We start from the raw sequence: 20,710 nt of genomic DNA, 5'->3' as shown, positions 1-20,710 counted from the left end.
ACTCAAGAGCCTCACGCTTAACATACTGGGCCACTCCGGCGCCCTGAAACTCATTTTATTGAAGTCACAGCTTGAGTGAAGGGGGCGGGGGGGCTAGGGGCGGGGCTGAAAGCTGGGGCGTGGCCAAGGGGTGTGGCCAAAGGCGGGACTACAAACCCGGCATTGGGAGAACCTCTTAGCCCGAGAGCCCAGAGCCGAGTTGGGTCTCGCAGGCTGGGGCTCCAGGATTGGACGGGAACCGACTGAAGGCGGAGCCGAGGTAAAGCAGGGCCGGGCGGGGTCCTCAGAGAGTGTCCGATTGCTCTCCCTGAGTCTGGCTTTGCTGCATCTGGGCCTGCATCTTCTCCAGCATCTCTTGCATGCGGCGCAGCTGTGCGGGGCAAGATTGTAGGCGGTGGGACGGGGAGGCCATGGAGGGACTTCGAAGAAGACTTGGGGTTCTGGGGGGTTGGGGCAGAGCGAGGTACTTGCTCACCTCTTCATCTTTCTCACGGATCAATTTCTCTGTCTCGGCCAGAGGCAGCATGGGCAACGGGATCTCTGTGGCGCTCTGGCGGGAGAGCTTACTAGGAGGCGGGGGAAAGGGACAGGGAATCAAGGGCGGGACCCTCGGTTAATGGTTGCAGGAGCGGCGCGGGGCGTGTGGCGAGGTTGGGGTCTAGAGGCGGGGCCATGTCCTTTCAATGCCATAAACAAAGTGGATGGGGAAAGATTCTGGGAGAGTGGTCTGGATGATGAAGGCCGGGTCCGGGACAGTGAGGGCCAGGCCTTGGGAGTCCCTAGGACTCAGGTCAGGGTCTCACCTACGGCTGGTTCGATCGCGAGCCCCAGGCCGGGCTAGGCTCTGTAGGCAGCTGGCCCGGTAGCCCTCGTAGAGAAGATCGTGGGTCACTTCCTTCAGGTCCTGCAGGTGTGTCTGCACCAGCATCCGTCGCAGGTTCAGGAAGTCGCAGTGATGTGGGTTCTCGACTGAGGGGCGGACCGGCGAGTGTCAGGGACCTTCGGGTCTAGCCCTACTGGGCCTGGTCGAGTCTGCCCAGATTCCTGCCCCTGTCTAGGTGAGGGTCTGAAGTCCAAGGATCCCTCTTTTGGCTCTTAGGATCCCCGGGACCAGAGATCGCCCCAACTTTACATGTTGGGTGCCATTGACTCAGAGGCGTCTTGGGCTCCCCGCTGGCCTCAGAAAGCATGCCCACCTTACTCACCCTCCACGGTACCCCAGGAGTAGCGGCGTCCCCTCACAGGCCGGGTCCCACCGTCCCTCACTACCTCGCAGGAACCAACAACTGCAAAAGGGATGCTTTCCTGAAAGGCAGGAGTCAGGGATCACCGGTGGCCCCTCTTGGGCAGAAACCTCGTTGTCAACCTCCACCTCTGCAGCCGCAGCCCTGGCTTCTTTGCCCCATCCTCCTTTGCATCTTTACCTTCATCTCTGCATCCTGCCTCTTGAAGTCCTCATCCTCATCAGAGTCACAATCGGGGAACTGGTAGATGTTGATCTCTTCCTCTTTCAACTGGTCCCTGATCTAGGAGCAGACAGATGCACAGACAGTGAGAAACAGAGGCTGTGAGCAGCAGACACTGCCTGGCTGGAGACAGTGAGATAAGGTACCAGGTGGTCAGAGGCAGGTGACATGAAAGGCAGATGGTGACATACAGGAGGCCCCAAACCAAAATCTCAGAAGGGTGCCTGGGCTGGCTCACTCAGTAGAGCATGTGACTTTTGACTTCAGGGTTGTGAGTTCAAGCCCCACGTTGGGTGTAGAGATTACTTAAGATCTTGGGGCCCCTGGGTGGCTCGGTGGGTGAAGCATCTGACTTGATTTCAGCTCAGGTTTTGATCTCAGGGTCATGAGCTCAAGCCCCTGTTGGGCTTAAAAAAATTTTTTTTAATTAAAAAAAATACTTTTATTTAAATCTTAAAAAAAAACAAAACAAAACAAAACAAAACAAAAAAAAACTCAAGTAATGAGAGAGATATATATGGTGAAAAAGAGACAAAGACACCCTAACAGGGATGACTGGAGCCTGGGAAGATTATAGGATGAGGCAAATACCAAAAGCCCAGGAGAGAGAGGCCTAAGCAGAAACAGTGAGAGAGGGCTCTGAAGTTACGATGGGGATCATCATTCCTTGCTGCCACCCTCAGACAGACAGGCCTTAGCCAAGCAACCAGTCCAGGGATTCTATTCCGAGCCTCCAGCTTCTTCAGCCAGCTTACTACCCACCTTCCTCAGAAACTCTCTCCTGCAGTGTGGTTTGACTCATTTTGCTTCCTTTCCCGAGATCAAAGAAGTCAAAGCTGATTTCAGGTTTGATAACAACTTTTGGCTTCATGTAGGGCCAAAGATCAGAGGTTACCAGACATACCTTCTGCTTGAGAGCCTGGGTCTCCTTAGGCATCAGGGCATCTGCTTTGCCAATGACTGGGATGATGTTGACCTTTTCATGTACTGCCCGGAGGAAGGCCACATCTAGGGGCCGGAGCCTGCGTGGAGTGATTGGTCAGGGTTCAGCCTTAGGCCACGGAAACCTTCCCTGCCCCTACCCAATACCTCAACCCTCGAGGGTGTCCCCCAGACCCTCGGCCAAAGGGTGAGATGAAGTAGAGGCAGCAGTGGACACGGGAATCCTGAATGTTCTTCCGGTTCAGGCCACTCTCATCCCTAAGATACTGCTCAAATTGCTCCTCAATGAAGCGCACCACAGGCAGCCAGCTGGGGTGTGGGGCAAGAGAGAACAGTCACAGGGGAGGGGCCACAGGGGAGGGAAGGGGTCGAAGCTAGCCAGGACCCTGGAGGTGGGAACTAGTTTCTTGGACTCTAACCAAAGACATCAAAGGAGATTGATGAGGTGTAGTTCAGCTGTTGGGAAGCCACATGGCCACCAGATGCAGACCCACCTTTTGGGGAGGGCAGGGGCAGAGCAGACCAGTCCTGTAACTGACCCCTCAGCCTTCACAGAGTAGCCACATGGGGAAGCTTAGCCCGCGCTCCTTCCATTGTTCTCACCAGTCTGAACAATCCACGGAGTCCCCAAAGCCAGGTGTATCCACCACTGTCAGCTTCACCTTAATACCCCCCTCCTCGATCTCCACACCCCGGCGCTCAATGGTCAGTGTTCGTGTCAAGCGAGCTGTGGAGATGAGAAGTGGTCAGGGAGCTTCGCAGGGGTCTGAGCCAGGTTTCCTTTCTCAGAATCCCAGTTGCCCCCACCCATTTTTTTCAGGGGAGTCTCAGAAAAGCACTGAGCTACCCGAGTGCCCCCAAAAAGTCAGGGGAGACCCAGATGAGTGCCACCTGGGGATAGGGGAGACAGAGGACCTGGAGAGGACAGGATGGTCTTACCGCTGGCCTCTGGCAGTTGCCGGTCCTCATAGAGATTGGTGAGAAACAGGCTGTTGATGAGGGTGGATTTTCCCAAGCCTGACTCCCCTGTGGACAGGACAGACCCACCTGGTCAGGTGAGGAGACAGCCAGGGTCTCTTGAGGACCCAGTCCCCTGTCCCAAACCCATCAGACCTGCCACCATGAGTGTGAAGTCGAAGCCCTTCTTGACGGACTTGCGGTGCAGCTGATTGGGGAGGGCGGCGAAACCCACATACTCCTTGTCCTGTTGCTAGGGGGCAGACAGTATGAGGCTGCTGGGAGCGGCAGGCAGGGCCCCCAGTGTAAGCTGACTTCTCCTTGGGAGTGAGGAGAAGTCAGCCTACCATGGGTTGACTTGGGCCTGGCGACTCCGGGGTTTGGGGGCTGAGGGCAAAGATGCCTGTATTCCTGGGCAGAAGGACTTACCATGGCCCTGCTAGCTGTCGCTGCACCTGCTGTCTCTCCCCACTTCCTCTGGTGGGGCAGGAAGTTGAGTGTGGCAAATAAGGGGGCGGGCAATGTAGGAAGCTGAGATGCTCGAACTGGTGAGGAAAGCCAAGACCAAGAAAACCTGGGAGTTCTCACTTTCTGGATCCCTTTGGCTATGCCCTCTTGGGAAGCTTCAACACCTCAGTTCTCTGCACACCCTTATTCCAAGCCCCCACTGTGACCCCATCACCCTGGTGAGAGGTGGGGTATAGGCAGAGAGGAAGGAAGCAGATTGGTGTCTTTAGCAAGTGAGATGAGACTTTGACTGAGATGGTTAAAAAAAAAGTTCCCAGAGACTAAGTGGACCAAAAGTCTTAACAGATTTAGGGGTGGAAGAAGCCATCAATTTTCCTTACCAGCTCATGCAATTGATTTTTTTTTAAAGATTCTATTCATTTATTCATGAGAGACACAGACAGAGGGGCAGAGACATAGGCAGAGGGAGAAGCAGGCTCCTGGATGGGGAGTCCAATGCAGGACTCAATCTCAGAATCCCAGGATCACGCCCTAAGCTGAAGGTAGATGATCAACCACTGAGCCACCCAGGTGCCCCTGATTCATTTTTTTCCCCCATGCAATTGGTTCTTTTTCTTTTTCTTTTTTTTTTTTAAGATTTTATTTATTTATTTGATAGAGAAAAAGCACAAATACATAGAGTGGCAAGCAGAGGGAAAGGGAAAAGTAGGCTCCTCACTGAGCAGAGAGCCCAGTTGGGGGGGGGGGGGGGGGGCTCCATCCCAGAACCCTGAGATCATGACCTGAGCTGGAGGCAGACACTTAACTGACTGAGCCACCCAGGTACCCCTTCATGCAAGGGATTCTTTTTTTTTTTTTTTTTTTTTTTTAAGATTTTATGTATTTGAGAGACAGAGAGAGCACAAGCAAGTGAGCAGCAGAGGGAAAGGGCGAAGCAGTCTTCCAGCTGAGCAGGAGCCCAAAGCCTGGCTCCATCCCAGGTCCCTAATGTGCTTCTGTGTGTAATTTTTTGGTGTGTATGCATTTTGAAAAATGTGTAGTGGGGATCCCTGGGTGGCTCAGCGGTTTAGCACCTGCCTTTGGCCCAGGGTGCGATCCTGGAGTCCCGGGATCGAGTCCCGCATCAGGCTCCCAGCATGGAGCCTGCTTCTCCCTCTGCCTGTGTCTCTGCCTCTTTCTCTCTGTCTGTCTATCATGAATAAATAAATAAAAGAAAAACCTTAAAAAAATGAAAAATGTGTAGTATACAGTGCATGTTTACACAAATGATTATATATATGAATACATATTTGTTAACTTTTTCATTCAGCACTATTTTTTTAAATTTTATTTATTTATGCATGAGAGACAGAGAGAGAGGCAGAGACATAGGCAGAGGGAGAAGCAGGCTCCCCCAGGGAGCCCGATATGGGACTCCATCCTGGGACTCCAGGATCACACCCTGAGCCGAAGGGAGACACTCAACCGTTGAGCCACCCAGGCGTCCCCAGCACTATTTTTTTTTTTAAGATTTTTAAAATTTATTTATTCATAGAGACACACACACACACACACAGAGGCAGAGACACAGGCAGAGGGAGAAGCAGGCTCCATGCAGGGAGACCAATGTGGGACTCTATCCCAGGTCTCCAGGATCACACCCTGGGCCACAGGTGGCACTAAACCGCTGTGTCACTGGGGTTGCCCCCCAGCACTATTTTTTAAAAGCTTTAAAAAAAATTTTTTTTAAAGTAATCTCTACATCCAAGATGGGGCTCAAACCCATGACCCCAAGATCAAGAGCTGCATGCTCAGGACACCTGGGTGGCTCAGTGGTTGAGCGGCTGCCTTTCGTTCAGGCTGGGGTCCTAGGATTCAGTCCTGCATCAGGCTCCCCATTGGGAGCCTGCTTCTCCCTCTGCCTGTGTCTCTGCCTCTCTCTGTGTGTCTCTCATGAATAAATAAATAAAATATTAAAAAAAAAAGGTATTTATTTATTCATGAGAGACACAGAGAAAGAGGCAAACACAGGCAGAGGGAGAAGCAGGCCCCATGCAGGGAGCCTGATATGGGACTCCATCCTATGACTCCAGGATCACACCCTGAGCCAAGGGAAGACACTCAACCATTGAGCCACCCAGGCGTCGCCAGCACCATTTTTTTTTTTTTTTTTTTTTTTTCAGCACCATTTTTTAAAAGCTTTTTTAAAGCTTTTTTCTTTTTTTTTTTTTTTAAAGTAATCTCTACACCCAACATGGGGCTCAAACCCATGACCCCAAGATCAAGAGTTGCATGCTCAGGACGCCTGGGTGGCTCAGTGTTTGAGCATCTGCCTTTCATTCAGGCTGGGGTCCTAGGATTCAGTCCCGCATTAGGCTCCCCATTGGGAGCCTGCTTCTCCCTCTGCCTGTGTCTGCCTTTTTCTCTGTGTCTCTCATGAATAAATAAATAATTTTTAAAAAAGATTTTATTTATTTATTCATGAGAGGCACACAGAGAGAGAGGCAGAGATAGAAGCAGAGGGAGAAGCAGGCCCCATGCAGGGAGCCCGATGCGGGACTCCATACCAGTACTCCGGGATCATGCCCGGAGCTGAAGGCAGACCCCCAACTGCTGAGCTATCAGGCATCCCTTAAATATTAAATTAATAATTCTACCGCTTAGGGTCACAATGGGGATTTTACGGCCTAATAGACATAAAGCTCTTAGTTCAGTATCCAATGTATGAGATGAGCTCCCACAGAAAATGCTAGCTATTGCTAGCATTACTTGGGCAGAGGGGTGTGACAGTGCCACCATCTCAAATCTAGTGATTGCCCCTTGCTGAGGATGTAGACAGGGTTTCGGCCCTCTGGGGAGCCAGAGACAGCCACAGGTAAGTGTGCCACAGAGCACTGGTGCTAAAAACGTAGTGCAACAAGGAGATAAACAGAGGACTTCGAGAAGCCAAGGGAAGGGATAATTATACCCCTCCTCACTCCGAAACCCTTCCTCCTGCATTTCTTATCAAGCTGAGCAGGCCTAAAGTCTTAATTAAAACTCTGAGCTCCTCCCCCCTTGCACTCCAGGAGTACATTTGACCCCAGAACAACACAGCTTTCAACTGTGATGATGGTGGTGGTGGGGGTGGGGGTGTCCATTTGTATGCAGATTTTTTTTTCAATGAATACAGTACTATAAAGGTATTTTTCTCTTATGATTTTCTTTTCTTTTAAAAATATTTTGTTTATTTAGGGACACCTGAGTAGCTCAGTGGTTGAGCATCTGCCTTTGGCTCAGGACATGATCCTGGGGTCCTGGGATTGAGTCCCACATCGGACTCCCTGCAGGGATCCTGCTTTCCCTCTGCCTGTGTCTCTGCCTTTCTCTGTGTGTGTCTCTCATGAATAAATAAATAAAAAATCTTAAAAAAAAAGGGTTTTATTTATTCATGAGAAACCCACACAGAGAAAGGCAGAGACAGGCAGAAGGAAAAGCAGGCTCCCCGTGGGGAACCCAATGCAGGACTCCATCCCAAGACCCCAGGATCACGACTGGAGCCAAAGGCAGATGCTCAACCACTGAGCCACCCAGGCATCCCATGATATTCTTTTTTTAATTTTTAATTTATTTTTTAAAAGATTTCATTTATTATTAATTAGAGAGAGAGAGAGTACACGGGAGCATGAGCTGGGGGAGGGGCAGAGGGAAAGAGAGAAGCAGATTCCCCACTGAGCAGGAAGCCTGATACTGGGGCTCAATTCCAGGACCTCATGATCCTGACTTGAGCAGAAGGCAGATGCTTAACCAACTGAACTACCCAGGCACCCCTCCTTTTTTTTTTTTTAAGATTTATTTTTATTTTTATTTATTTATGAGAGAGAGAGAGAGAGAGAGAGAGAGAGAGAAAGAGAGAGGCAGAGACACAGGCAGAGGGAGAAGCAGGCTCCATGCCGGGAGCCTGACGTGGGACTGGATCCCGGGATTCCAGGATCGCACCCCCCGGCCAAAGGCAGGCGCGAAACCGCTGAGCCACCCAGGGATCCCCCCACCCTTTTTTTTTTTTTAAGATTTTTATTTATTTGAGAGAGCACAAGCACAGGAGCAGGGGGAGGGGCAGAGGGAGAGGAACAAGCGACTCCCCACTGATGAGGAGCTCAATAGTGGACTCAATCCCAGGACCCCAATATCATGACCTGACTCAATACGGGACTCAATCCCAGGACCCCAAGATCAAGACCCAAGCCAAAATCAGATGCTTAACTGACTGAGCCACCCAGGCACCCCTTCTTATGATTTTGATAACATTTTCCTTTCTCCAGCTTATTTTATTGTAAGAACACAGTATGTAACACAGTAGTATTCATTTTATTTATGAATAAATTGTAAGAACACAGTATGTAACACAGTAGTATTCATTTTATTTATGAATTTATTCATTTATGAATAAATAAAATCTTAAAAAATATATATGCATCTAATATCACTACCATGATATAACCCCATTTTGATTTTTATCCTTCTAGATTTTCTCTCATCCCTTTAAATATGAATAAACATATTTACAAAACTAGGATCATACTATAACTTTGTTTGGAATCCTATTTTTATCACTGCATATGTTCTATCTATAATAAATATTTATAATTTTTAACATTCATTTATTTTTATGAGGATGACATTTAACAATTTGATATAGAGTGGTTTTTCTTTTTTTTTTTTAAGTTTTGTTTTAATTCCAGCTAACATACAGTGTTATTAGTTTCAGGTATACAACATGATTCAACAATTCCATACATCACCTAGTGCTCAACACAAGTTCACTCCTTAGCCTCCCATCATCTGTTTAGTCCCTCTCTGCCTCTGATAACCATCAATTTGTTCTCTATAATTAAAAGTCTGTTTCTTGGCTTGTTTCTCTTTTTCCCCTTTGCTTGTTTTCTTAAATTCCACGTGAGTGAAACAATATTTGTCTTTCTATGATTGACTTATTTCCCTTAGCATTATACTCTAGCTCCGTCATGTTGCTGCAAAAGGCAAGATTTCATTCTTTTTTATGGCTGAGTAATAACCATTATATATACACACCACATCTTCTTTATCCATTCATTTATCAGTAGACACTTGGGCTGCTTCCGTAATTTGGCCATTGTGGATAATGCTACTATGAACATTGGGGTACATGTATCCCTTTGATGTTTTTATATTTTTTGGTTAAATATCCAGTAGTGGGATTGCTAGATTGCAGGATAGTTCTATTTTAACTTTTTGAGGAAACTTGATACTGTTTTCCACAGTGGCTGCACCAGTTTGCATTCCCACCAATAGTGCATGAGGGTTCCTTTTTCTCCACCTTCTTGTGAACACTTGTTTCTTGTGTAGCTGATTTTAGCCATTCTGGCAGGTGTGAGGTAAAATATCATTGTAGTTTTGATTTGCATTTCCCTGATGATCAGTGATGTCGAGCATCTTTTCATGTCTATTGGCCATATATATCATCATTTTTATAAAAGTTTAGTATTTAGATTGATTCCCATTTTTTCCCAGTGATAAACAATGCTGAGCTGGGATGGACATGTTTGTGGTGCCATCATTGTGTACTTGTCCAACCATTTCCTTAGGCCTTTCTATGAGGTGAATTACTGAGTCAAAGGAAGTCACATATTTAAGGCATTTGTGAATATTAACAAATTGCATAAACAATAGGCTCTTAGCTTGCAGAGATGACATGAATTACTAGTGACACAATATTCATTTACATGCTTATTACTCCAACAAATTATGTCTAATCATCCATACAATAAGGTTTGGGGCCTGCTCAGAGAAAGGAAGATCCTACCTTGAGATTCCTATGGGGCAGTATATGGTAGATAGGTATTTTCTCATTTAATCATCTGGATTATTTATTTTTCATCTTGCCATTAAACCTGCATAGCTATTGATGGCCCCACCGGGCATCCCTGGAAGGGCTTCTGTATCTTTTGATCCGAATTCAGGTTCAGACCTAAGAAGTCCAGGCTTTCTCTAGCTAGTTCTGTGAGTGAGTATGGTATACAGACTGGCCACCTTTCAGAAGGTTCTCCAAGAGTGGCTGGCTTTTTGCCATTTGGTACCCCCTTATCTCTGTTTTCCATCACAAGGACCTGGCACGGGATCCCTGGGTGGCGCAGCGGTTTGGCGCCTGCCTTTGGCCCAGGGCGCGATCCTGGAGACTCAGGATCGAATCCCATGTCGGGCTCCCGGTGCATGGAGCCTGCTTCTCCCTCTGCCTGTGTCTCTGCCTCTCTCTCTCTCTCTGTGGGACTATCATAAATAAATAAAATAGATAAATAAAATAAACAAAGACCTGGCACATGGTGGGCCCCCAGAATACAACTAAATGTACCATTCTATCTTCAGCTTCCTTTGCCTTCCTATTATGTAAACTCATGACACATTAAAACACAACTATTCGGGCAGCCCCGGTGGCTCAGCAGCCCTCCAGCCCGGCGCATGATCCTGGAGACGCAGGATCGAGTCCCATGTCAGGCTCCCTGCATGGAGCCTGCTTCTCCCTCTGCCTGTGTCTCTGCTTCTCTCTCTCTCTCTCCTGTGTATTCTCATGAATAAATAAATAAAATCTTAAAAAAAAAAACACAACTATTCTGTTTTTCTCTTTGAGGATAGGTCTTCACCATCTTTGGATCTCAGGCTTCTAGCATGTAGTAGGTTTTCAAATAGTGTGTAGGCAACTGTTCATTTCATTCCCTCTGCCTGAGTTCTTCATTCAGCCCCCACTTTAGCCCACTCTGGATTTTGGTGAAACCTTAGCTGTTCTGAAAGGATTGGCTCAAAAATGCCATCTTCTTTCTTGGTTGCTCCACCCAAAAAAGTAAAAGCTGTTATCTTTGGCTAAGCACTTTACACATACAACACATATTAATCCTGAACCATTCAAATTGGCTATTATCCTCCCCATTTTACAGTTTAGGAAAAGAAGTAGGTCAAATTTGACTAGGGTCAAACAATAGTAAATGACAAGGTCAGGAATCAGCCTGCAGGAATGGCTTTAAAGGCAGTGTCCATAGCCACTAAACTCTACAGGTCTCTCTCTCTCTGCACTGCACTCCTATCATATTTTGTTCATCAGGTTGGTATAGAATCTGTCTCATCAGGATGCCTGGTGGCTCAGTGGTTAAGCGTCCGCCTTTGGCTCTGGGCATGATCCTGGAGTACCAGGATAGAGTCCCACATCTGGTTCCCTGCATGGAGCCTGCTTCTCCCTCTGCCTAGGTCTCTACCTCTCTACCCCTCCGTGTCTCTCATGAATAAATAAAATCTTTAAAAAAAAGTCTCACCACTTGCATATCTCCATTTTCTACTGGACTAAGGAGTTTCTTTGTATTTTCAGGGCCTACACAGCATCTAGATATTGATGATCCATAAGTGTGTGCTGATTGATGTCAGTGTCTAACATCCATGCCTACCAGACACCCAGAACTACGCTGACCCATTCCCACAGCTTAGAATTCTTCCTGCCTTCCCACACTCTTTTACTGGTGCATGTAACTTTTTCATGCCCCTATAATTCTTTTCTTTTTCATGATTGGCATGCTTGCCCCTGTAAACTGGTAGCATCCAAGGACAAATCTTACATGTGTTTCATCTCTTTATCCCAAACTTTTGGCTTTGCATTAAGGTGCTAATTAAATGTGAATTAATATACAAATCTGTCACCCCTCCCTATCATCAGATCATCTCTCAGGCACTCCTCTCTTCACCAAAGACAAGCTGGTTCAGAGTACAGATACCGGGGATCACACCCCAGGTCCCCTGGAACACAGACTCAGCCATGGTGGCACCAAACTGGAAACCAGGGTTTAATGTTTTAGGCTCTCCTTCTTGGGTTTGGCCTTTGTGGGGTTGTCGACCTGTCCCCTAGTCTCCCCATGGGCTCTTTCTTTGTGTCTCTCTTTGTCTCTGCCTGTTTCACTGTCTTTTGTTCCTCTGCCTCTGGGCCTGCTTCTCTCCAGATTCCCTTCCTCTTTTTTTTTTTTTTTTAAAGATTTTATTTATTTATTCATGAGAGACACAGAGAGAGAGGCAGCGACGCAGGCAGAGGAAGAAGCAGGCTCCCTGCGGGGAGCTCGATGTGGAACTCAATCCCAGGACTCCAGGATCACGCCCTGAGCCAAAGGCAGAAGCTCAACCACTGAGACACCCAGGCGTCCCTCCCTTCCTCTTCTTACAGCTCCTCCGACTGTGCTTCAGTGACTTTGTATCTATCTCTTGTTTCTACATCTCTTTGTTTTCGGCGGCCAAGCTTTTGCTCCTATATTTTTTGGGCCGCCGTTGTCTCTCGGTCTCTCTCTGCCTTTGTGTCCTCTCTGACTCGGGGCTCTTGGGTTACGACTTGGTGAGTCTCTGGCTCAGGGTCTCCGCTCCAGGCCCCTGGCCTGATTTCAACTGGCCCCCTCTCCCCGTCATTTCTCTGGCGCCGGCCTCAATCCTCTACCGGCTGCTCCGGCCTCGGTCTCCCCTAGCCCTGCCCCCTCCCCACCCCTCTACCGGTTGCTTCGGCCTCGGTCTCCCCTAGCCCAGCCCCCTCCCCACCCCTCTACCGGCTGCTCCGGCCTCGGTCTCCCCTAGCCCAGCCCCCCTTCCCACCCCTCTACCGGCTGCTCCGGCCTCGGTCTCCCCTAGCCCAGCCCCCCTTCCCACCCTACCCCCGGCCCTAGGCCTCTCGGACCGGCCGCGCTTTGTTTCCTGTGTCTCAGCGCCCCGCCCCCGCCCCGTCTGGGGTCTCCGCCGCCCTCCGCCGCCCTTTGTTTGCCTTGGTCTCTCCCCCACCCCTTTCCCTGGGTCAGTCTTCGGATCTCTCTTTGTCTCTCCGGACCGGGGTGGCTGGCGCGGTCGGCCAGCCCCGGAGATCGGCGCGGGTGGCCCGACACAGCGACAATTAGGAAGAGTCTTCGGCCCTCATCACCCCGCTCCAGCCCAGCAGGTACATGGTTAATACCACCGAGTTCGGGCAACTGTCCTCGGCTTAGAGTAGCCCTGTCCGCGGCTTGCGGCCTCCCGCCGGCCACCGAGCTCGGGAGGACGCGGGCGGCCCCCACAGGCATGCAGCTCCTCCCAGGTCCTAGAGCGGTTCCGTGCGGCCCCGCGCTTCCGCTTCCCGTCCCCGCCCCCGGCGGCCGCCCCCGGGACGCCTGGGTCCGAGCCCCCTCCCCATTTGGCGCGGAGCCCGCGTCCCGGGGCCGCCGGCGGCTCGGGCAGCGGAGCCCCGCCGAGGAGCTCGCGAGGGCGCCGGGGTGGCGTAGTCGGAGGCGGCCAGGAGGAGAAGGGGGCGCTGCGGGCCGGAAGGAACAGCAGGTGCAGGGGCGGCCGGCGGCGCGGGCGGGGGTCACCGGGGACCGCGCCCCGCACCTCAGGACCCGGCCGCTGTCCGGTGCCCGTGCTGACCGGCAGAGGGCAGCGGCAGGACCCCGCGGGCCGCACATGGCTGTGTGACCGTGGGATTGTGTCTGTCCCCTTGCTCAGGGCGGCGTGCGGGCGATGGAGCGCGCGGTGGAGCCCTGGGGCCCGGATCTCCAGGGCGCAGAGGAGAGGGAGCAGCTGAGAAGCGCCCGCACAGGTGAGGCCCGGGGCGGTGCGCCGCCTGGAGTAGGTAAAGGCCGGGTGGGGACTCCGGTGCCGGGCTCTGTTTAGCCGAGACCTAGAAAAATCGGGAGGGAGCTGTGCTTCCAGAGGGAGGGGGAGGGGAGGAAAAGCCAAGGTTAGGGAGCTAGCGTTTCTGAGCACCTACTGTGCGTCAGGCGGTTGAGGGGCTTCATCTTAAGGACTCTCCGGGGTCCTGGACAGTCATCACCAGCTTCACCGCCTGTGCCCTACTTCAGGGCTCATTTTATCTCATCCTGACAATTGCAACAACCTCCCCACATCCCTTTTCTCTTCAGTGATGCACTCAGCAGCCACCTTGATCCAAGTCCACATTTAATCCTGGTTCCTTCTCAGACACCTTCCCTAACTCCCTTCTGCCTACTAATCAAAAGCCTTAGCGTAGTGTTTGGTCTGGGCCTTACATGCTTAATCTAATCCCAACATCCTTTCCAGCTTTATCTTCCATTCCTCTCCATGGTTTACTCTTTTCTGTGCTGTGAAAACTTGGCCCTATCTCCTTATTTCTTCTCTCTCCTGAGAGCAGTTATTCTGAGCCCATAATTATAATTATTTGTGCTTGATCTTATCTCTCTACCAACCCTACGCATTTTGAGGGACAGGTGTGTGTCTGGGTCCTCTCAGGTACACACAAGGTGAATGAAGTAATAAATTACAGAATGAGCTAATATAAGAAGATATAAGAGAGGGGCACCCTGGGACGCCTGGGTGGCTCAGCAGTTGAGCAACTGCCTTTGACTCAGGGTGTGATCCTAGGGTCCCAGGATTGAGTCCTGCATCAGGCTCTCTGCATGGAGCCTGCTTCTCCCTTTTCCTGTGTCTCTGCCTCTCTCTCGGTGCCTTCTCATGAATAAATAAATTCCTTTAAAAAAAAAATGAGATGGACGCCCGGGTGGCTCAGCAGTTGAGCGTCTGCCTTCTGCTCAGGGCGTGATCTCAGTCTGGGTATCAGGTCCCGCATCGGGCTCCCTGTGGGGAACCTGCTTCTCCCTCTGCCTGTGTCTCTGCCTCTCTCTGTCTCTCATGAATAAATAGACAAAATCTTAAAAAAAAAAAAAAAGGTATAAGAGAAATAACAAATATTAGATTTTTCAAATAGAGACAGTATATTGTTCATGCATCGTTAACACAGGCTTGGGAATTGGACAGACCTGAGTTAGAAATGTGACTTTGCTATTTTCTAACCCTTTTTTTTTTTTTTAAAGATTTTGTTTATTTATTCATGAGAGACAGAGAGAGAGAGAGAGAGGCAGCAATATAGGCAGAAGGAGAAGCAGGTTCCCCACAGGGAGCCCTATGCGGGACCTGATACCCAGACTGGGATCACGCCCTGAGCAGAAGGCAGACGCTCAACCGCTGAGCTGCCTGGGTGTCCCTCCTTTCTAACCTTTATAACCTTGAGAAGTGACTTAAATTGTCTGTCTGAGTGTTCATTTCTATAAAATGGGAGAAGGAGGAGGAATATCTAATAGCATTGTTTACAAGTCTTCAGTGATGCTTAGATCAGTGACTGGCACATATTAAGGGCGTGTTATAAATTACCAATTGTTAATGAGATGCAGCAATAAGTGTTTCAGAAGTTTAGAGAAGAGAGACATCCTTGTAACCACAGATTGTCAAGGAAGAGTTCCTGGGGAAGTTGCTATCAAAGATAGGGGCTGAGCCAAAGGGCAGGGTCTACTATTCCCTTTTCTTTCCTCAGGTATAGGGAGTGAGAATGTGGAGATTTCTCAGCCGGATGAGTTTGAACATACCCCACAGGAGGATGACTTGGGGTTCAAGGAAGAGGAAGATTTGGCCCCAGGTCATGAAGTAGGAAATGCCTCTCTCAAACCTGAAGGCATCCAGACCTGGGATGACTTGTGGGTCCAGAGAGAGGTACCAGGAAAACCTCAGGCTCGGGACGGAGGTCCCCGGCTCTTGGGAGAGCCACGTTGGGGCCAGGCTAGTGATCGGGCTGCCGTGTGTGGTGAGTGTGGCAAGAGCTTTCGGCAGATGTCAGATCTGGTGAAACACCAGCGGACCCATACTGGGGAGAAACCCTACAAGTGTGCGGTGTGTGGCAAGGGCTTTGGGGATAGCTCTGCCCGTATCAAACACCAGCGAACTCATAGTGGTGAAAAACCCTACAGAGCCCGGCCACCAGCCCAAGGCCCCCCAAAGATTCCTCGATCCAGGATCCCCGCTGGTGAGCGCCCCACTATTTGCGGTGAATGTGGCAAGAGCTTCCGGCAGAGTTCTGACCTGGTGAAACACCAGCGAACACACACGGGTGAGAAGCCCTACAAGTGTGGCATCTGTGGGAAGGGCTTTGGTGACAGTTCTGCTCGCATAAAGCACCAGCGGACACACCGGGGGGAGCAGCCTCCCCGGCCCGTGGTGCCCAGACAGCAGCCTTCTCGAGCAGCCACAGCAGCCACACAGGGGCCCAAGGCCCAGGACAAGCCATATATCTGCACCGATTGTGGTAAAAGGTTTGTGCTCAGCTGCAGCCTTCTGAGCCACCAGCGCAGTCACTTGGGGCCCAAACCTTTTGGCTGTGATGTGTGTGGAAAGGAGTTTGCCCGGGGCTCAGACCTGGTGAAGCACCTGCGGGTGCATACAGGAGAGAAGCCCTATCTATGCCCTGAGTGTGGCAAGGGCTTTGCTGACAGCTCTGCCCGGGTCAAACACCTCCGCACCCATAGTGGGGAGAGGCCTCACGCCTGCCCTGAATGTGACCGCACCTTCAGCCTCAGCTCCACCCTTCTCCGCCACCGCCTCACTCATATGGAGCCCCAGGACTTCAGCTTCCCAGGCTATCCCTTGGCTCCCCTGATCCCCAGCCCACCCCCCAGCTCAAGCCCACCCCCACCTCCTCTTGGCACGAGCCCCCCTCTGACACCTCGAAGCCCTTCACACTCAGGTGATGGGCCTTTTGGCCTGCCTGGCTTGGAACCAGAGCCTGGGGGCCCACAGGCTGGGGAGCCTCCCCCACCCCTGGAAGGTGACAAGCCACACAAGTGCCCTGAGTGTGGCAAGGGCTTCCGCCGAAGCTCGGACCTGGTGAAACACCATCGTGTGCACACAGGGGAGAAGCCCTACCTCTGCCCTGAATGCGGCAAGGGTTTTGCTGACAGCTCAGCCCGAGTCAAGCACCTCCGCACCCACCGAGGTGAACGGGCTCGGCCACCACCACCATCCACTCTCCTGAGGCCACATAACCCCCCTGGCCCAGCATCCACAGCCCCTCGACCCCGAGTCCGAGCCCAGACCTCTGGACCCAGTCAGCCCCATGTGTGTAGCTTCTGTGGGAAGGAATTTCCCCGGAGTTCAGATCTGGTCAAACATAGGCGAACACACACTGGGGAGAAGCCATATAAGTGTGCAGAGTGTGGCAAAGGTTTTGGTGACAGTTCGGCCCGCATCAAGCACCAGCGTGGGCACTTGGTCCTGAGGCCCTTCGGGACAGGGGATGGTCAGTCAAGGCCCCTCAAGGAGGAGCCACCAACAGGACTGGAGTAATAGGGTCCAGGGAAGGTGGAAGCCCAGGAGACCAAAGGGAGGGTATCTGCTGCTTAAGCAGAGAATAAAGGGCCGGGGAGGTGGTGGGAGGGAGAAGAGGGGAAGAAATGGGAGAAAGGAGTGAATAGTTAGAAATAGAGATTGGAGACAATGACCTTGAAGCTCAGGAAACTGTCCTGGCTGGGCTCAGTCAGGACCTTGACAGTGTGGTCTATACCCCCAGCTTCTAGAACACTGCCTCATATTCTGAATAGTGTAGGCACTTAATACTTATTGAATGAATAAACTGGCCTTAGCCTGAGGGCCCTTAAAAAACTCTAAAATCTGCTGCCTCTTAACCTGTTAAGAATTGATCCCACACAACCTTGCCCCTAGGAGACCAGCACCCTGGCCAGCACCAAACAGGGTTGGTTTGACCTTATCAACTGCAACAGTAAGACTTAAGGAGTTTCGGGTGGTAGAAAGGCAGGGGCATCTTGAACCTTCTGATGGGAAGAGCTTTGCTCTGTGGATCGCAGTACCCAGGCTCAGGCCACGGGACATGGTCAGCCAGTGGGACACCCTTGGACAGCCCAGATCTTATCTGCCTGGAGAACCCCAACCCGCCCTGACACCTGGACACTGGCAGAATGGACCAGAGACCGCAGAAGGTCCTACGCTCCATGCCAAGCCCAGGTCCTGGTGGACATCAGCAGAGACAAACTGGCTGGGAGACGAGCAGGACTGGAGTGAGGAGAGGCCAGGGAAGCTCCAAGGCAGGACAGCCACATCTCCATGTATCTCCTCACCAATAAATTTTCTTGTCTGAAACTTGGACTCTGTGCTTGTGTGTGTGTGTGTGTGTGTGCGCGCGCGCGCAGGGTGAGGGGTGGAAGAGACGTCAAAGCCTCACCACAGGTGAAGCCATGTGTAAACTTGTGAGGGTCTCTTGCCCTCTTTGAGCCCGTCAAATAAAAAGTTGGAATAGGCCGCCGCTTTCTAGCTGGCTGGTTGAAAGAAACGGTCACCAGGTCTGTCAGCTGATGCACCAGACCTGCGTTCTGGGTACCCACAGGCACCACCTACGCCACAACGTACAGCGCGACCCCTAAAAGGAAAAACGCGCGGCGCCACGGGGTGGGCTGGGGGGACGCGGGGGAGCGGAGGGGCAGGTCGGTGAGCGCTGCTGCTGTTGCTGTGGCGACAGGTGGGGAAGATGGCCGTCTGTGTAGTGCAGGCGCAGAGGTCCCCGACGCTGAGGCTCTGCCTCCTGGGAAACCCCGCCTCCCTGGGACCCTTTTTTATTTGTCGAGAAACAGGTCACTTGACTGTATAGTCCCAAGGGAGGATGCCTCTTTATCCCCTGGAAAAATCAACCATATTTTCCCAGCGACCCACGCGTCACTAGAAGCAAGATTCCCAATTCCTGGCTTTTTCCGAGGAGGCCGCCAGTAGGGAGGAAGGGAAAGAGGAACTGACCTGATTGGCCAGGGACAAAAAAGACGAGGGCAGTTCACCCTCCTAAGAAAGGAGTACGAGACTGCTTGGCAACTAAGCCGGCGGGGCGTCTCTGCTAGTCTCGGCGGGGGAACGCCCCACCCGCCCCCCACCTCAGAAGCTCTCGCGAGATCTGAACCATCGGCCGGGCTTCCCTGGAAACCAGTGAAAGCCGCCTGCGGCGCCCTTCTTCCCGGTCTTCCCACCTCTGCCAAGTTTGTTAGACGCACTCCAAACCCTAGAATGTTGCATTCAGGCCTGGGGTTCTTGGCGGCTTCGGTCCTTAGGTGCACACCCCCTGCCCCCCGTAGGCCTGAATGGAGGCCTTTGCGGGCGTTTGGAACATCGCCCCTGCTGGTTTCCGTGTTCCCCCTCCCAACCAGTCGGCCTCCAAGCCCGCCTGCCGTGAACTTTGTAAAATTACATCTGTGTCACTCCGCTATTAAAAACCCTGCCATATCTCCATATGTCTCCTCTGTAAAACCTAACTCCTCGGCATTCAGGTTGGTATTCAAGGTCTTCCATTTGTGTGGTTTCAGCCCTGCGCTTCTTAAATATTGCTTCCTTTCCCTGGAATGCTCATCCCCACTTGTACCCCCACCCACTTGTTAACATCTGCAAGTCAGAACACTTCAGGGATGACTTTCTTCCTGAAGCCTTACCTGAACTTCCAGCCTGAGTTAGAATCTACTTCTTCTGAGCACTTGAAACTAAGAACTGTTTAAGGATAAATAATCACTCAACTACATTACCTACCCTGTGCTGGGTATGGGGGATAGAAGGATGAATAAAACAAAGTCTCTGCCTTCAGTGTTTATGGAGAACGCAGACTTTGAACAAATTATTACAAGTGTAGGAAAGACTATGCAGGAACCATACATACAGAAGAGAATCCTACCTGTTTGAAAGGCCTCTCTAAAGAAGTGGCAGCTCTGTTTATATTTCTTAAGATTTTATTATTATTTTTTAAAATTTATTCATGAGAGACACAGAGAGAGAGAGGCAAAGAGAGAAGCAGGCTCTATGCAGGAAGCCCAACGTGGGACTCGATTCCGGGTCTCCAGAATCACGCCCTGGGCCAAAAGCAGGCGCTAAACCGCTGAGCCACCCAGGCTGCCTGGCAGCTATGTTTAGATCTAAGCACTGACTTGGAGTAAGCTAAGAAAGGAGTGGGGGATGGTATAGGAGCCAGAGTCTTCCAGGCAGAGAGAAGAGCATGCTCCTAAATCCTTGGGCATTCAAGAACGGAAGTAAAGTTCTAGCGAGTCTGAAGGCAAATAGCAAAATGCAGAGCAATGAGGTGTAGAATAAAGACTTTTCCAAATTCAACTTTCTACCTCTCAGTGCCAACAGGAGCCTGGCACACAACAAGCCTCACTAAATACTTTGATGAACAGTGTCCTCGGAACATGATGTGCTCTTCACAAGATTTTAGAGTCCCTCAAGCTGCTACCTCCTTGTCAATATGGCCAACTCCTACTCATCTTTGAAGGTCTTTCACATTTATGTCCTCAGCCAGGCCTGCACCCAATAACCACTCCCTTCCAAGGGGGCTATTCAGTTATTCATTCATCTTAGCTTTTCCTTTCATATGTATATATTTATATTTATTCATATATACTTATATTTTTATCATAATCTTTTTTACTATACTATGATTTTTTTTTAAAGATTTTATTTATTTATTCCTGAGGGACAAACACAGAGAGAGAGAGAGAGAGAGGCAGAGACACAGGCAGAAGGAGAAACAGGTTCTATGCAGGGAGCCTGATGTGGGACTTGACCCCTGGTCTCCAGGATCATGCCCTGGGCCAAAGGCAGGCTCTAAACCGCTGAGCCACCCAGGGATCCCTATACTATGATTTTTAAGATTATTCATTTATTTATTTGACAGAGAGAGAGAGAGTGCGCGCGCACAAGCAGGGGGAGGGGCAGGCAGAGGGAGAAGTGGGCTCCCCACTGATCAAGGAGCCTGACGCTGGGCTCTATCCCAGGACCCTTGGGATTATGACTTGCAGTGAAGGCAGACGCTTAACCAACTAACTGAGCCACCGAGGTGCCTCTTGACTGTGAGATTTTTTTTTAAAGATTTATTTATTTATTTATGATAGACATAGATAGAGATTGGCAGAGATACAGGCAGAGGGAGAAGCAGGCTCCATGCCGGGAGCCCGATGTGGGACTCGATCCTGGGACTCCAGGATTGCGCCCTGGGCCAAAGGCAGGCGCTAAACCACTGAGCCACCCAGGGATCCCTGACTATGAGATTCTTAAGAACA

The 20,710-nt window shown here is 50.8% G+C and overlaps 2 protein-coding genes across 5 annotated transcripts; one reads left to right on the top strand and one right to left on the bottom strand.

The window, feature by feature from the left end:
- Positions 1-17: 17 nt before the first annotated feature.
- SEPTIN1 (septin 1) lies at positions 18-4,295 on the bottom strand. 2 transcript variants are annotated; one of them, XM_025415848.3, is made up of 11 exons: positions 3,795-4,280; positions 3,522-3,618; positions 3,348-3,434; positions 3,012-3,135; positions 2,583-2,717; positions 2,371-2,488; positions 1,425-1,526; positions 1,206-1,305; positions 804-969; positions 476-566; positions 18-370 (listed from the first exon to the last, which is right to left on the bottom strand). In XM_025415848.3, exons 1-11 carry the CDS (start codon positions 3,795-3,797, stop codon positions 284-286), a joined length of 1,110 nt encoding a protein of 369 aa, XP_025271633.1. In that variant the 5' UTR covers positions 3,798-4,280; the 3' UTR covers positions 18-283. The 2 variants fall into 2 exon arrangements, with proteins under 2 accessions (XP_025271633.1, XP_025271634.1); XM_025415849.3 differs by lacking the exon at positions 2,583-2,717 and having other exon boundaries at positions 3,795-4,295.
- ZNF48 (zinc finger protein 48) lies at positions 134-17,765 on the top strand. Of its 3 annotated transcripts, none has more exons than XM_049111255.1 (3): positions 134-259; positions 13,314-13,407; positions 15,154-17,765. In XM_049111255.1, exons 2-3 carry the CDS (start codon positions 13,329-13,331, stop codon positions 16,953-16,955), a joined length of 1,881 nt encoding a protein of 626 aa, XP_048967212.1. In that variant the 5' UTR covers positions 134-259; positions 13,314-13,328; the 3' UTR covers positions 16,956-17,765. The 3 variants fall into 3 exon arrangements, with proteins under 3 accessions (XP_048967212.1, XP_048967213.1, XP_025271629.2); XM_049111256.1 differs by lacking the exon at positions 134-259 and adding an exon at positions 12,527-12,774; XM_025415844.3 differs by lacking the exon at positions 134-259 and adding an exon at positions 12,879-13,145.
- The last annotated feature ends 2,945 nt before the right edge of the window (positions 17,766-20,710 follow it).

Source organism: Canis lupus, chromosome 6 (assembly GCF_003254725.2).
Source record: "Canis lupus dingo isolate Sandy chromosome 6, ASM325472v2, whole genome shotgun sequence".
Lineage (NCBI taxonomy): Eukaryota > Metazoa > Chordata > Mammalia > Carnivora > Canidae > Canis > Canis lupus.
The sequence above is the reverse complement of the archived record's forward strand: the minus strand, read 5'-3'. Positions and strand labels throughout refer to the sequence as shown.

Coding starts and splice junctions, on each gene's coding strand:
- SEPTIN1 (XM_025415848.3), bottom strand. Junction 2,718..3,011: donor TCCGTGGATTGTTCAGACTG/GTGAGAACAATG, acceptor CCCACACCCCAG/CTGGCTGCCTGTGGTGCGCT. Junction 1,527..2,370: donor CCCAGGCTCTCAAGCAGAAG/GTATGTCTGGTA, acceptor GTCTGCTCCTAG/ATCAGGGACCAGTTGAAAGA.
- ZNF48 (XM_025415844.3), top strand. CDS start 12,894: ATGCAGCTCCTCCCAGGTCCTAGAGCGGTTCCGTGCGGCCCCGCGCTT. Junction 13,146..13,313: donor CGGGCCGGAAGGAACAGCAG/GTGCAGGGGCGG, acceptor CCCCTTGCTCAG/GGCGGCGTGCGGGCGATGGA. Junction 13,408..15,153: donor GCTGAGAAGCGCCCGCACAG/GTGAGGCCCGGG, acceptor TTCTTTCCTCAG/GTATAGGGAGTGAGAATGTG.